This window comes from Onychostruthus taczanowskii, unplaced genomic scaffold (assembly GCF_017590055.1).
Source record: "Onychostruthus taczanowskii isolate IOZ18803 unplaced genomic scaffold, ASM1759005v1 scaffold1, whole genome shotgun sequence".
Taxonomy (NCBI): Eukaryota; Metazoa; Chordata; class Aves; order Passeriformes; family Passeridae; genus Onychostruthus; species Onychostruthus taczanowskii.
Window position 1 is genome coordinate 26,444,256 of NW_024496525.1, and position 14,842 is coordinate 26,459,097.

A 14,842-nucleotide genomic window follows, 5' to 3' on the forward strand; every position below is an offset into this window, starting at 1 on the left:
GAAGTTCATTACTTTGCAGGTCTCAAAACGATCCTCCTGTTTGTCTAAAACTCAACTGCAATAAATGTAGTTCTGGATTTTAAAGTTATACTGCAGTAAAACTATGTCCTTGGCTTAATGGAAAATTACTCATAAATTTAATAACTGCATTAAACCCAAGAGGATCTTGCAGACCTTAAACATTTGGCAAAGCTTCTTTTCCAGATGTGAGAAGCTGGGACAAAGGCAAGGGAAAGTATTCTTAGATTCCCTATTAATAAAGAAATAACTGAGAAAGAATGATGCATCACTTGACAAATCAGCTCCTCTGAATGAGATACCATAATCTTGCATTTTATGAATCACCCCTATTCCAACAATCACTAGGGAGGGAAAAGGACAGGAGAAAAGCACTTGTAACAAGAAATACTGTGCAAAAATGCAAACTGTGCATCTCTGTAAAATGCAAAGATTATCAGATTCTATATGAGTTACCTGTCCTATTCAAAGGACCTTACACAGAACCTGTAACAACTTCAGAGGAAAAAGAAAGGTTCCAGAGTAGCTGCCAAATACTCTTACGAAGCTTTTTTTCTCCATTTTCTCTTAAAGTATTTCCAATTCCCCCACAAATACCATTTAAGAAGTCAAATTTTACAAGCTGGTGTGGTTGAAACCTGTTGTAATAGACTGTGAATACTTTACTTAACATAGAGCTGTATTTTATTGTGTGACCCTTTCAACAGATCAATTATAATATTAAGTATAATATTTAGAACTATGTTAAAAGTAAAAAGAAAAAAAATGTAGGTACACTTATTTGATACTCTAAGATTTAAATCAGGAATTATGAAATTCTGTGTTCAACCAGTAAACTTGCCAAACTCAACCAGGCATCCAAAAAAAACTCCTAACATATATCTGTATTTAGCCCAGGGCACATCTTTAGTATTCAATTATTTGTCCTGAAAGCCAGTAATAAGGTAAAGATTTTACAGAGTATTAATGCAGGACTGTTTTCTTCACAGTTATTTTCATACTAGGCAAGAGAAACCCTACAGAAAGTGAATGTTTTTTGAACTTATAGATATGCTTCCAAAGCATGTGGTACCATAAACTCAGGTAGCATTGCAGGTTTCCACAGAATTAGAACACCAAAGTAAATACAAGACTTCTAAAAATTGCTAATCAGCTAAGATTAAGAGTTGGCAATTCTGTCTTATTAGTACATAAAGCATTAGATCAGAGATCTGGACAGCAGTAAGTGATACTAACAGCTTTAGGATAGCACTGTCTTCGTTTTGTAGAGCCTGGCCTTCCTGGAACACTGGTTTCTTCTTCATCATGTAAATCAAGTTCCTCCTCATATTTAACCGTTTCTTTACCAACTGGCATCAAATGATCATCCAGTTCACCTGAATATCATGAAAGAATGCAAAGAAATAGCATTATGAACAATCAAATCTTGGTTCCTTCAGATACTACACAGTAGTCTGATTGCCTGTGAAAACACTTCACATGTAAGGTTTTAAAATACATGGACTACTGCAAGAGTCCAAAAGTCCAACTTTGGGGAAAGAGTGATAAAGACTGAATTTTGGAAAAAAATGCTTATTTGTAGTAAATAAAACCTCTTACACTTAATTAAAAAAATGAATTCTTCTTGCCCAAAAGCGAGCTTTGACTGGAACATTTACTTTAAAATCGCTCATATGGAGTTATACAAGGGAAGAAAGAAAACTTCTATTTCTCTATCGTTCTAAAAAATAAATTACTGCTGTTCAATGTGCATTCCAACACTGGGTTGAGCCACCATCAGGGTGCCATTCTGGGATATATTTGTTGGTATGAATTCAATGTTCAGAATGTTTAACTCAGAAAAAAAATACAAACCCCAGACCTACAATTATTTTTTTGCTTCAGAAATACATAAATACTTCCATACTTCATCAAAAAAAGTAACACAGAATTATCTTTAAAATGTTCCACAATGAAGAACATGCTTGATCATCCTTACTAGAAAAAAGAGCTGAAGTAGTCCTGCAATGCCCTATTTTTGGACCATGACTTAGAATACAGTAGAGAAAGCAATAAATTTAGGGTTGTTTGTTTTATATTTTGTCACAGTTCACTTTAAAAACCATGTTCTTTTGGCTTTATGATGTAGTTCCTGACCCATAATCAGTATCTTCTAGAGAACAAAGCTCTTTTCCCCTGTTAAGTATATTCAATGCCAAAAATCTTTGTCTCTTGTATTAATGTTGCTTTTGCTGTTTGAAACAAAATTTGTTAAATAACCAGATTTCCCTGGAAAATTTAACTTCAGCTTACAAGGTGTAAGCTAAATTATTAAGTACATGACTGCACCACAAAACAAGGCAAGTGAAAGAAAGCTGCAACAGATGGCTACAGGAGAAGGGCACGTACATATACAACAGCCCTATCATATGCAATTTCTCAACTATAAAATATACTTTAACTAAGAGGTTGTTTTTCCAGTTCTTACCAATTTTGTGCAGTTTTTCACAGCAAATAAGAGCGACAACTCTCTCAGCCAGTCTTGCACAACTCATTGGAGGGCCCTATAAACATTTAAATACTTCATAAAAACTTTGGTTTATTAGCAAGTTACTTATATATATTTAGTTTAACACAATCATTTGAGACAAACAAAATTTTTGTAAAAAACACATTGATGGCAGTTTTTTGAAGATATTCAGGCTTGCTTTTCCATGGAAACCAAAATTACAAGAACTCAACTATACTATTGATCAAAACTAATAAAGGACAAGCGCATGAAACAAAAAATGTACAGGGGAGAATATCTAAATACTTTTGCCTTTGGCATAAAAAGTAACTGATTTATGAATTATAACAAAAACAGACATTGATCTAAAACCAGTTAAGAGAACACAATACAGAAAAAATTGGTTTTCATTACCAACAGTGAAACTAAATCTAGAAATGGCACAGACCAGTTCTTAGCCCAAAACATTTATGTATTTCCATGCTTTTCCTTGCCCAAATACCTACAACAATTGAAGCTCGAAGAGGTGAGTTGATTGGCAGGTAGAGAGTAGAGTAAAACGTATGGTCAGGTAGTTCCCAGGTCTTACACTTGGGAGCCAGGTGTGTAAATGGATCACTTGGTAATCTAGCGCAGTACCTGGGTTGACAAAACATTTTACACATCGTCAAAACCTGCAAATCGAAATCTGAACACATTTCAGTGGAACCTTACCTTACTGGTATGAATGCTAAAGATGATTTCAGGCATACTGAGCACTGTAAAGGTACACTACTGACTCATATTCAATTAACTTTTAAGCAGAAGACCTCCAAGTCCTTTATTATAAACCTGGTCTCCAGGAAGGTCACTCCAGCTTGTAATGATGCACAAGGCTGTTTCCTGCCAGGTCCCAGGTCCCCATTATGTCTCCTGACTTTACTGTTGTCTTATTCCTCCTATTTATCATTGCTTCCCCCTCCTGCCTTTCCTTGCTTGTACTGACTTCCCTCCCTCCCTCCCTCCCAGATTGGTATTAAATGCAAACATCCTTATGTTAAACTGTGCTGGACCTCTTAGCAGTACAAAGGTAACGGCACATAGACCCAGCTGCCAGCCAGCCTTTGAACTATTAACCATCTGCCATTCATGCTTCAAATCTGACTGCTTTGAGAGGTTTTATTTACCAGGCAGTCCATCAAAATGGTCGGCATCTCAAGAATTTAGCTACTAAGGTAGTACTTTGGCAATTGCATCACAAACTTTACTTAAGTAAATGACATTCACTGCTTTTCACAAAGTCAACCACTTCATGACACAGGAGATAAAAAGCCCTCAGTAAAACCTGGCTGGTTTCTGCCAACCCCCTTTTCTTTACGGGCCTAAAAACTGTTGCCATGAGCACTTGGTCCATCGCATTCGATATGACTATTGTTAAATTGACTGGTCCACAGCTCCCTGGATCTTCTTCCTTGTCTTTTTTGCCTTCCCATCACTGAGAACCTCCTCTAATTACCATCCCCTTACAGAGTTAGCATTTGAGTAGCTCCCATCCTGTCTGGTGGACTTTAGTTACTGTGGTTTTTTTTGTAAAGATGACAACAGACTGCTACTAACAAATGTGAATATTAGAACTGGAAGATTTAACTACTCTTTTAACAGTTTATTTATTTTTAAAACTAGCTTGACAAGAGCAAAAATGCAAATTTACTACAAATTTTGAAGCTGAATGTTTTCAGAGAAGCTTTTACTTAAACAGGAAACAACATCACTACATTTATTATCAGATCTAGAACCTCTGGTAGGATAAAGCAAGCAAATAATCCCTTCAAACCTCTGTGACCACTTTCTTTAGGAGAAGATTCTGTCAAGATGCCTAAGAGGAAATGTGTATAACAACCCATGCATCCATGTTGCGAGACGAACTAAGAAATCTTTTATTGAATGATATGAAGTAAGAAGTGAATATACCTCTTACCTATTTATGTGTCCAATAGCAGTGTTAATAGTAACCCTTGGACTGTTCTCATCTGGCCTCAATACATAGGGTGGAAAGACATCATCATCATCAACAACGGGTTCAGTTTCAGTTTCATTGGCATCAACAGATTTTGAGCATTTGTTTCGGAGGATCTTAACATTTCAAGAAAAAAACATAAGAAATTTTTCCCTGAAAAAGTACTAAGATACACTTGAAAAACCCCAGGCCCATTCCTTTGACCTCATACCTTCTCAATTGCTTTGTATGTCTTAAGATCTTCTTCAAAACTTTTGATTTTGTCTGTATCTGCTAACATAATGTAATTGGAAATGGGTGCTCGAGCTCTTCCTTTTGACTGCACATAGGAACGGTACTCTGTGGGCAAATCAAAACGCACCACCAGGTTGCATTTTGGTATGTCAACACCTTCTTCTACAATACTAGTAGCAATAAGTAAGTTGGTCTCATGTGCTCGAAATTTTCTAAGAACCTACAAAAGTAATGAAGACAAATTTAACATATTAGTCCAGCCAACAATTAGTCCATTCCATCATGAGATTCAACAAAAAGCAATCAAACCAAGACAAGTGGCTCAAACACCCCCAAAACATGTCCAGACATGGAAATACAAAACTATTACAAAGAATCTTTTCAGAAACATAGCCAAACTGTTTATCAGAACCAGCAGACCTCTATGAATAAAATCAGGTATGTGGAATTACATTTTTCTAAGAAGCTACTATAACCCCTAGCAATGGAGAGGATCCCCCACTATTTACTTACAAGTTTTCATTTGTGGTATTAAAGAAAAAACAAATGATGCTTTCAGGACACCATCTTTTCCCAAGGATTCCTGAGGCTGAAGCATCCTCAGGGGGTAGAGCACACTCTATAGCTGGCATTTCCAATATTTATACTATATATGAAACAATACTAAGGAAAATTGTAGTGTCTGAAGCACAACCCAGCCAGGATGAGCTTTAAACAATGTGAAATCAGGGGTTTTTTTTAAGATTTTAACTTTCAATAATTAACCCAATTCACAAATTCAAATTCACATTTAGAAAATATAAATATTGAAATCAGCTAAACTACTGAAAATGTCAGTAAGCCTGACATTCTTTACATTCTTAACGTATTATATTACCACTAACACAATGCAGAAAAACTAGATAATGATCTGACTAGATATTAACATGAATTTACATGAAGTTTTAATTTCTGTTTGTGTAATGTGACATAGTAATGTCTCCAAACATACTTTTATTGTTTTACAAACAATACCTGTATCTCTAATAAGTAAGTGTATTTCTTTAAAAAAAGCTATGAACTTTGAGTGACTGTGCCCCAGACCCTCCCTGATTTGTTTTGTTTTCAAAGGCACACACATACACACACAAAAGAGTGCTGCCAGTTTAATTTTTTTTTTCTTGAAGTTACCTCTTCCTGTTTTCTAAATTCTACTTCCATCTGCTTGTTACGAGGCTGGTTCTTGCCAATGCCATGTCCAGTTATAAAATTGCTACTGATGTAAGCCAGTTCTGGATCTTGCTTGCCAGCTTCTTTTATCAACCTAAAAATATTACACGTGTTTTTAGAAGTTACACAACCTACAAAATGGAGGAAAATCTATTATTTATAAGACCTATATTAAAAGGAAAAGTGGAAGCACGACACTTGTCATGTGAACATATAAATTGGCTGCAGTCTTCTCAAAAACCACTGCAAGGTTACCACAAGATAGAGTGCATACAGAAACAAAAGGAGTGCTCATGCATCACACACATTTCAGAACTATCATGCTAAAACTAGATTATTTTTAAACCAATCTATTACTCTAAGGCTCTCTGTTGTTAAAGCACTCTATTCAAAATTACTTTGTTAATCTTTTTCAGTAAGCTCTAGCTGATTTTAGAAGAAAAACCTCTATCTGCTTCCTCAACAGAAGTATATTTCTTCAGTATAAAATGTTAACTTCTAGGTTAAAATGTAAGGTGGTAATTCTACTTAATATTACAATATATGTTCTGTTCAAGTATACTGGTGACAAAATGTTGACCTGCTTTTCTCAAGAGTGATGCTCAGCCTACACGGTGACATGTTCACTACTTGTGAAATTAACCCAAACAGAGGATGCAATAAAATTCTTTAAAAGGAATAATCAACAAGGGATGTGAGGAACTTTCATGCTCTCACTTTATTTCCACTCAGTTTATTTTTTATGTTACAGAAGCAGAAAAGGCTGGCTTCTGCAGTGTTCTAATTTCACAGATAAAGCAGAAGATTGCTCACCTAAATAATGCATGAAATCTAAAAATGAGGCATTTATGGATTTAAAACCACAGTGTGGTATGCTGAGCATCATTAGTTGATCAGTTTTCAGGATAAACAGAATTTGGAATTACTCAACTGCAACAAAATAAATCAGCCAATAAAACTGAACAGGAGAGCCAATAAAAACCAAGGGATTACATACAACAAATAATCCCTTGCATGTGTCACTATAGCCATACCACTACTACTCTGCTCAGAGCACATCCATCATGTCCATTATCAGGTGCTCCCCACAGCCAAAGAACAGCTGGTCTCTCTACACCTCCAGCAGTAACTCAAACCTTTTCCCAAAAAATCTCTAGCACTTCTGCCTCACACAGAAGTAGATGGATGCTGTGCCAGTCCCCAGTTACAAGCCTACCATCTGCCCAGCAAGCTGCTGCCAAACCAGAGGGAAAAAGGCAAAGTTCTCCCTGCTCTTTCTTCCCTTGGGAAAATACTGAAGTCTGGCCCCCTTTCCTAGTCCCCATTTTAAACAAAATTTATGGGAACATAAAACACCTCGAAGGCTTTCCTCCTTTGCAATCTGTTAAAACTGGAATGAACAAGGAGATAGACAAGAGGACAGAACACAGGCATACAGCTTGCCATCCTTAGGGAAACAGACTAAAAGGACCCTCTTGTGCTGAAGTTGCAAATGTGGTTTGTTAGTTCAAGGCCAGATGGAGTTACATTTCTGTATGCAGTCTAGGCTCTTGAGACAGACACTCTAAGGAAGTATGGGTTAATAACTGCACAGAAATAATTTTTTAATTTCTTTTTTGACATGGCATTTCTGTGAGGTCATACAAACTGAGTACCTACTAAACATCTCAAACATTCTTACTTCAGTTTACATGTGTAGAAATGGACAATAAAAAGCATCTGAATAAACACTTCATTGCAAATCTTCGCCAAGTTCCTGAGAAACATATAGGACTTCAAACTTGTGACTAAAAAAACCTATTTGTGGTAGGTAACAGGTGGTGTTTTTCAAACAGTTAACTTCTGCTTTTCAAACTTCTGCTTTCAAACCCTTCTCTTAAGGGAGCTAAGAGACACTTACAATGCAAATGGAAGGGAACTGGGCTTTAGAAAATGTCTTCTATTCTGAAAAGAAGTTTATAGGCACCACAACTGAACTGTATACATCAACTTAAACACTGAGCAAGCCACTCCACCAACTGAGTGCAATAATAAAGACAGAAAGTACAATTCATGCCATGAATTTTGCCCTTCTTCAGTCATCCTAGATTTCATGAAATGGTATTGTAAATTCTATGATAATAACTGTGTTTTAAGAAAAAATTATATTTCTGTTTTAACTCAGTTCCATTCCTGGAAGTAGCTGTGATACACTAATTCAAACACTCGTGACTTTCTCATTCCGTAGAGAGTCTTTCCCCTACATACAGCCTAGGTCCATACAGCAGGGGCCCTTGAATTAAATGCACCCTGCTGTAGAAGGCCTACAGTGAGCTTCTCCACCAAAAGCTTCCAGTCTGATGGTCAATACAGTATCAGGTGTTCTGAAATCAGGTGCTACACAAGGCAAAGGAGCATTCTGAGAGTCTGGTAGCCAGCTTTCAGAAGGGGATAAAAAGTTACATATAGTTTTATATTTTACCACCAATAACCTCTACTAAAGGTGCCTAAAGCTCAAAGATGGCAGAATTTGATCACCTATTTAATCTAGATTCTGTATTCTGTCAGGTTCAACAGCAGCCAGGATATTGTATAATGTATAAATCACAGAATACAAGAATGAATGCACAGTGGAAAACCAGTATGTTTTAAATCACATTCATAACTGAAAAGAGAAGAAAAAAGTAGTCAGAATTCTGTTCATTCCCTGTAGGGTAATGAAATACTCATTTCAGCTCAGCAAAAGACTGTTAATGTCATTTCTGCAGGACATATTAATAGAATATATTCATTTTGCTAAACAGCTTGGTTTGCCTCGTACTGCAGATTTATGTGAACATATTTAAAATGCAAAAAAGGAAAAGAGAAAAGATAAAAGTTGACAAAAGTTGAAACAGACAAGTCTGCAGATCAAAGGACATGTTATGCACTTATTAACAAGAGCAAAAAATGTACCAAGAGAGACATTAGATTTAGAGGTATCCAGAGTGCAATGAACACCTGGCACAGGACATTTGCTACACTATCTGAGAAACCTATCCAAAACCAAAACCAGGATAGCTGAATCAATCATGTCATTCACAGCTTGTGGCAAATGGCTTTTAACAATTAAGTGTTATACATAACTGACACGTATCACATTCAAGAATAGGAACTGATATGGAACTACAATACTGCCAGTTGGCAAATTCTCCCACATTGATATTTTTCTTGGTGGAGACTTTAAGAAGGACTTTTAGTGTTGACTAAATAGGTGCTTTATTAACATCAACTGGGAAAGCAGTACTGGTACATCTCGAGAGATATTTGTGCAAGGGTAAATTTGATTTTTCCTAGACTTGGATCATACAATATTGTGATTTAGTAATGGTGAGATGTCCAGAAGTATTGAACACAGTAGGCTAGAGAAGTTTCCAACATCTATGGAAAATATAAATCTAAAAACCAATTGCAGCAAATCAGTATATGCTTATTTTACAGGTTTAGTACAGTACTTCACATTTTGCCTTCTAAAGGAATCAAATTAAAAACTCAGGTTTGAAACAAAGTCCTTGAATACAACTTTCAAAGACATACGCTCTTCTCATATGCTTTAGAAATATTCCATATGATCTCCTAAACCAACTTCATGAATAGAGTTTTGAAAATACAAGGCAATCCCCTACATATTCATGATATTAACATCCTGGCAGCTGAGTCCGCCTTTTTCCTTCAGAATATTTTTCTTTTAACAAAAAGCTTTACCTATTTAGAACAACTGCTGTGTATCTTCTTTCCACAAAAATAATTCCACATAAAATATTAGTAAAGGGAGATGGGAAATTAGTCTCTGGCTTCTCTTTCTCCTCAATTTCTTCGTCCTCATCATCATCTTCAGAATCACTCCAAGATACGTAATTATCCTGATTCCTATTGTTATACCATTCAACACTTTCAAACTGCTGCCGTTCATATGGTTTGTATTTGCGCAAGATTTCAAGCAGCTTTATTACTTTTGGGGTCACAAATTTCAGGTCAAGTGAGGCAGGCGAGAAGTGCTCTTCACAGAGTGCATGTATTTTCCTTAGGAAAGTGTCTGTAAACAATAAAAATTTCCTGTGCAGCTCCTCTTGTTCATGTTTGATATACTTCTGCAGCTCTCTCACCATCATCCCAGCTACCTTATCTGCACACCACGGTCCCAGAACAACCAACACAGCTCGACAGTCTGACAATATCTACAACAAATGAATTCAAGTATCAGTTCAAAGAGTACATTCATGAACTATTCATTTAAGGCTAGGGGCTTTTTTTTGTTACAGCACAGTCTTTGTAAGGATTATGGCAATTTTTCTACTTAAAAATATGCAGAAGTCTGCTTTTGTTATTTAGATGACCTTGGAAAATTTTGTGTTTCTAATGGAACAAGTTCCCCCCTCCCCCTTAAATTACTACCAATCAACTTCAAACTGTACATTTCTGAATCTCCAAAAAACCCCAAACTTAATCAAAATTTGGCCATTTTGTAGAACTGTAATTTTAAATTTATACTAAAAAGAAGAATACTTTATGAAGCAGCCAGATAAACAAAGCAAAACTTCTTATTGTTACTATATAACACAGAACTAATAGAATAAACACTTCACTGGGCATTTTTACTTTATTTACTACTGACAGCAGGCAGGGTTTCAAAAGTATATAACCAGAAAGTTGCACGGTGGCCTTAAAGTAGCCTTAGGAAGTCTATGCATTGGAAGGAAAAACAGAACAGAGTGGTTTGTATGTGTGGGTGGAACAGTAAAAGGAGAAAACTACATCCTCACTCATAGGAAACAGAATAGGCATTAGAGTACTATCATAATCTTATGAGAAGTTGCTTCCTCTGGAAGAGTGAAGTTGTCAGACTTAATAAACTAGGAATTCAGAAATGGGGTAACACTACTAAAAGGACTTATCATTTGGATGCCCTATATTGTACCAGAACAACTACAATGGTACCATAACAGGACACTGGCTTTGAAGTGCTGCTTTAATTTCTCTTCCTTTCCTTCTGTGAGGAAAAAGAAGAACAGGCTATCATCCTCTTGATGCTATCCTAGCCACTGAGGAGCTTATTAGTTCTAAGACTCAAGGGCAAAACTATCTAGACTAGTTGTAACTGCAATACAGAGGTGTGATACTCTATACTGCCATGACATAAAGCACTTCAGCCTCAAACTCATTTCTTTTCTTAATATGGTGCCTCCATCTTCTCCGAGAGCTACTGGTTTAAAAGCAGCACAGAGGGTTACAAACTTTAGATGTAGAGCAGTTAATCCACTCTTCTGGACTCTGCAAGGCATGAAGATTGCCTCCAGCCAGCATTTCTTATGTATTTAAGCCTATTATGGTTTAAGTTTAGCACAAAAGTAACTGGGACTTCCAATTCCCAAGCACTGTGATAGGCTGCCTTATGTACCATCTTTCCCTCTGGCACAAATAATATTCTATAGACAGTGTCAGACTCTTCAGATTCTGAGAATGCCAAAGGAAACTTGAATATTTTGTGCTGAAGAAAGAAATATGTTCTCCAAATTTCTCATGCATTATTACAGGAATAGTCACAGTAGTGACTCACTACTGACTTCTTGTTCAAAGACTTACATCCCTACACAGCTGTAATTTAGCAAGCAATTTCAAACCAGGAAGGCCAAGCAGAGTTAAAAAAAGGTACCTGGACCCCCTATGTGACAGGTCCCTGCTAAACACTCCACACCTTCTGGACCATCCTCTGCCAAAGGTCAGGACAACACAGGGGCAAACACAGAGAAAGTCAAGCAAGACTTGAGATTCAAATTCTATTCCAGCAAGGTGTGACACTAGTTCAACATTGTTCTAAGATAAATTACAGACACTGTACATCTCTGGCTGGAATTTTTGCCTAAATTCTGCCTTTACCATATCTTAATACAACAGGGAACAGTCCAAATTCTTCCTGAAGCATTATTTCCTCTTCTGTACTGAATTATTCAAAGGTCATAGGAGATTGTGAAAATGTCAGATTCTTGACCTCAGAGATAAGGACCTACAACATCAGGGTGCAGAATTGTTTTAGTGATTTAAGCAAACCTCAATGTCAAACTAAATGGAATTTTAATCAATGCTTGACATTGAAGCCCCACTCATTTATGGAAACAACTGCATGTTAATGAACACAAAAATCAGAAGTCTTTTTGCTTCAGATAATCAAGGATGGCTAGCTAAGGAGGTTTTACCTATGTAACATACATGGCAAAGAAAAACAGCAGTAAGATTTCTTTTCCCCAGGTTTCTCATACTTCTTGATATCCTTACCTGCTTAGAAATTAAGGTAGAATCTCTTTCTTTTGAATGTACAGATATGTTGCAGTCATTTAGAAAAGCAAGTGCTTCATCCAATTCCTTTAATAATCTTCCATACAACCCACTTTTGTCCGTATATGGTCCACAGTCTACAACAATCTCACATGGCTGAGAAGTATATCTTAATGAGGGCAAAGATCAAGTTAAAGACAGCTTCTGAAAGCCAGAACTATTTCAGCTCTTAAGGTCATACAGCAAACACAACAGCAACATGATATGTATTCAAGAACATTTGTTTCCCCACCACGAATCAATAATTATTAAAAATTATACAGTTAAACACTTCAGAAAAACCTCCACCTCCCAAAATACTGAACTACTTAATTCTAGATACTGTTCTAATACACCCTTAAAAAGAAGGCTAATATTGCTATTCTCATTTCAAATATTGGAAATTTAAGCAAATTCTAATTCCTTCAACATCTTTACTTGTTTTTCGATAGTGCACTCTCTTGCTATACAAAACAAAACCAACCTACATAATGTAAATTTATGTCTCTAAATACATTTACACAAGTAAAGTAATTATTATTCTTGAATGGCAGCAGGAAATTCTTAAAAGGAAATGGCTCAGACAAGTGAAAAAAATGCATTTAAAACATTTATGCATGGATAAAGCACCTGTTCCATAACTTTTAACCTTTAACTTTATTTGAAACTCAACAATACAGTACAGGTGCTCAAAGAAATCATGCTACATAGCAATCATTTCGCGCTACTTTCCCCTACAAGAAGTTACTGCATTATCACCACCTTTACTTTAAACAACACTCACATGATTCTAGATTCTGTAACTCACTTGTTCTGTTACTTAAGTCTTTATTCCTCCTCTCATCTCCCTCTATCTTTCATTAGCCTTTAAAACCCAGGCTATGCATTTGGGGGAAAAGAAAAAAAAAAGGCAACTTCTCTTGCATTAAGAGCACATTGTACTGTGGATGTTGCCACATTTTCCTAAATAGTTACATTATGGCATACACTGGATGCATACACAAAAGAGTGCACTTTAAAAGTTCAGAAGTATTTCGAAAAATGTCCGTAAAAGGTTTTTAGCTTGGTGGTGTGTTGAGGGGTTTTCGTTGTTTTTGGTTGGGTTTTTTTCTTAGAGGATCTGTTTTGTTGTATCTTTTGTTTTGCTTTTTAACAACAGAAAATCTCCCCCTACCAAGGCAAATCAGCCTTTATACTCAAAAGCCATTTAACATTCTATCTCCACCCTAAATGGAACATCAGCATCATATACACACAAACTCTTCTAAAATTTAGAAGACTAAATATTGCTACTGGTTTATTCCTCTAACCAAAACGAAAATGCAGGCATTAATTTACTAACAATCATTATAAAACACACCTGTCCAAGACCACCAAATCAGTTGCAGTTTCAGCATTGCTCTTCAAAATTTTCTCCAGTTTCTGGATCTTCTCCTCTAACTCAGCAGGATCACATTTCCCATTTAAAATGGAAGCTGTTAATCCCAAAATTCGAGGACATGATGGATAATCCTCACAGATCTGTGAAATCAAATCAAATTAAATTATTTACAAAAGATATCCTGTTAATCTACCTACAAATTTACGATGCTTAGGCTGGAAACTTTTATTTCAATAGCAGGTGTTGCAAAAGGAACCAAACACTGAATTAATATTTTCTGTTCTACTGAGTGGAAGTTAAACAGCCATCAGATTTAAAGGTAAGTATTTACAACTTGGAAAAATGGAAACAGTTAGCACTACACAGAATACTCTTGTCACACCTACTAATATGTAACATAATATTTCCACACCATATAAAAAGGCACATACACTTGAAAAGAGATTTGGAAAGATACTTATTATGCAGGTATCTCTCACTTATAAGCCAAAAACGACAGGGAGCCAATAATAATCTGGAAAGAGCCCCAGTAACACCTTTAGAGATCAGCATTTTTAAAAGTAATAAAAACAGATTAGCATATCCCATTCCCTAACTAAAATATTTTATTGATGAATTTTTAAAATTCCCCTAATTCAATAAATTTAGCTTCTCTGTTAAAGGGATTTGTTTTTAATCCCCACTGTAAAATACAGTAAATACACTATTCTTCTACCACATAGTAACACTGAAGTCTTAACTCAATACAGTAACTTCACAGTCCCAGGAACATGCTAACATTGGTTCCAGTAATATCTTTTTTGGTAGCAAAAGTTGCCTTAAATGGTTTCCAATTCTCCAGCTCTCCCTCTGACTTTTCTTCCTCAACCAAGTGTATTAAACAGTCACACAATAAATGCACCTTCATAATCTCACGGTATGGATGATCCTGGATTGCAAGATGGCACTCATCAAACACCAGAAGATTAATATTTGACAGGGATAAATACTCATTCCTCAAAACAGTCAAAGCAACATGACATGTCATAACCAGAACCTAGATTGAAAGGAAAAAAATGTCAGTACAAGAAAAGTACAAGCTATCAGAGGTCAAGGTGAAGCAGGAAAAGTTTTTTGCAGGTCTTGTGAGACAGCATTGGCAAATATCAATCCCTATTGATATACCTACACCAGGTAAGGACAATAG

General features: G+C 36.1%; 1 protein-coding gene across 3 annotated transcripts in view; it reads right to left on the reverse strand.

Moving 5' to 3' along the window:
• The window catches only part of DICER1 (dicer 1, ribonuclease III), a 66,382-nt gene that overhangs the window by 22,977 nt on the left and 28,563 nt on the right, over window positions 1-14,842 (reverse strand). For all 3 annotated transcript variants that reach the window (XM_041414088.1, XM_041414020.1, XM_041414174.1), the window contains exons 7-16: window positions 14,558-14,692; window positions 13,636-13,796; window positions 12,237-12,405; window positions 9,669-10,141; window positions 5,907-6,039; window positions 4,714-4,956; window positions 4,464-4,618; window positions 3,013-3,145; window positions 2,486-2,561; window positions 1,255-1,394 (exon numbers count right to left, since the gene is read on the reverse strand). In XM_041414088.1, coding sequence (XP_041270022.1) covers window positions 1,255-1,394; window positions 2,486-2,561; window positions 3,013-3,145; window positions 4,464-4,618; window positions 4,714-4,956; window positions 5,907-6,039; window positions 9,669-10,141; window positions 12,237-12,405; window positions 13,636-13,796; window positions 14,558-14,692 — 1,818 coding nt within the window. The remainder of the gene's footprint in view (window positions 1-1,254; window positions 1,395-2,485; window positions 2,562-3,012; window positions 3,146-4,463; window positions 4,619-4,713; window positions 4,957-5,906; window positions 6,040-9,668; window positions 10,142-12,236; window positions 12,406-13,635; window positions 13,797-14,557; window positions 14,693-14,842) is intronic.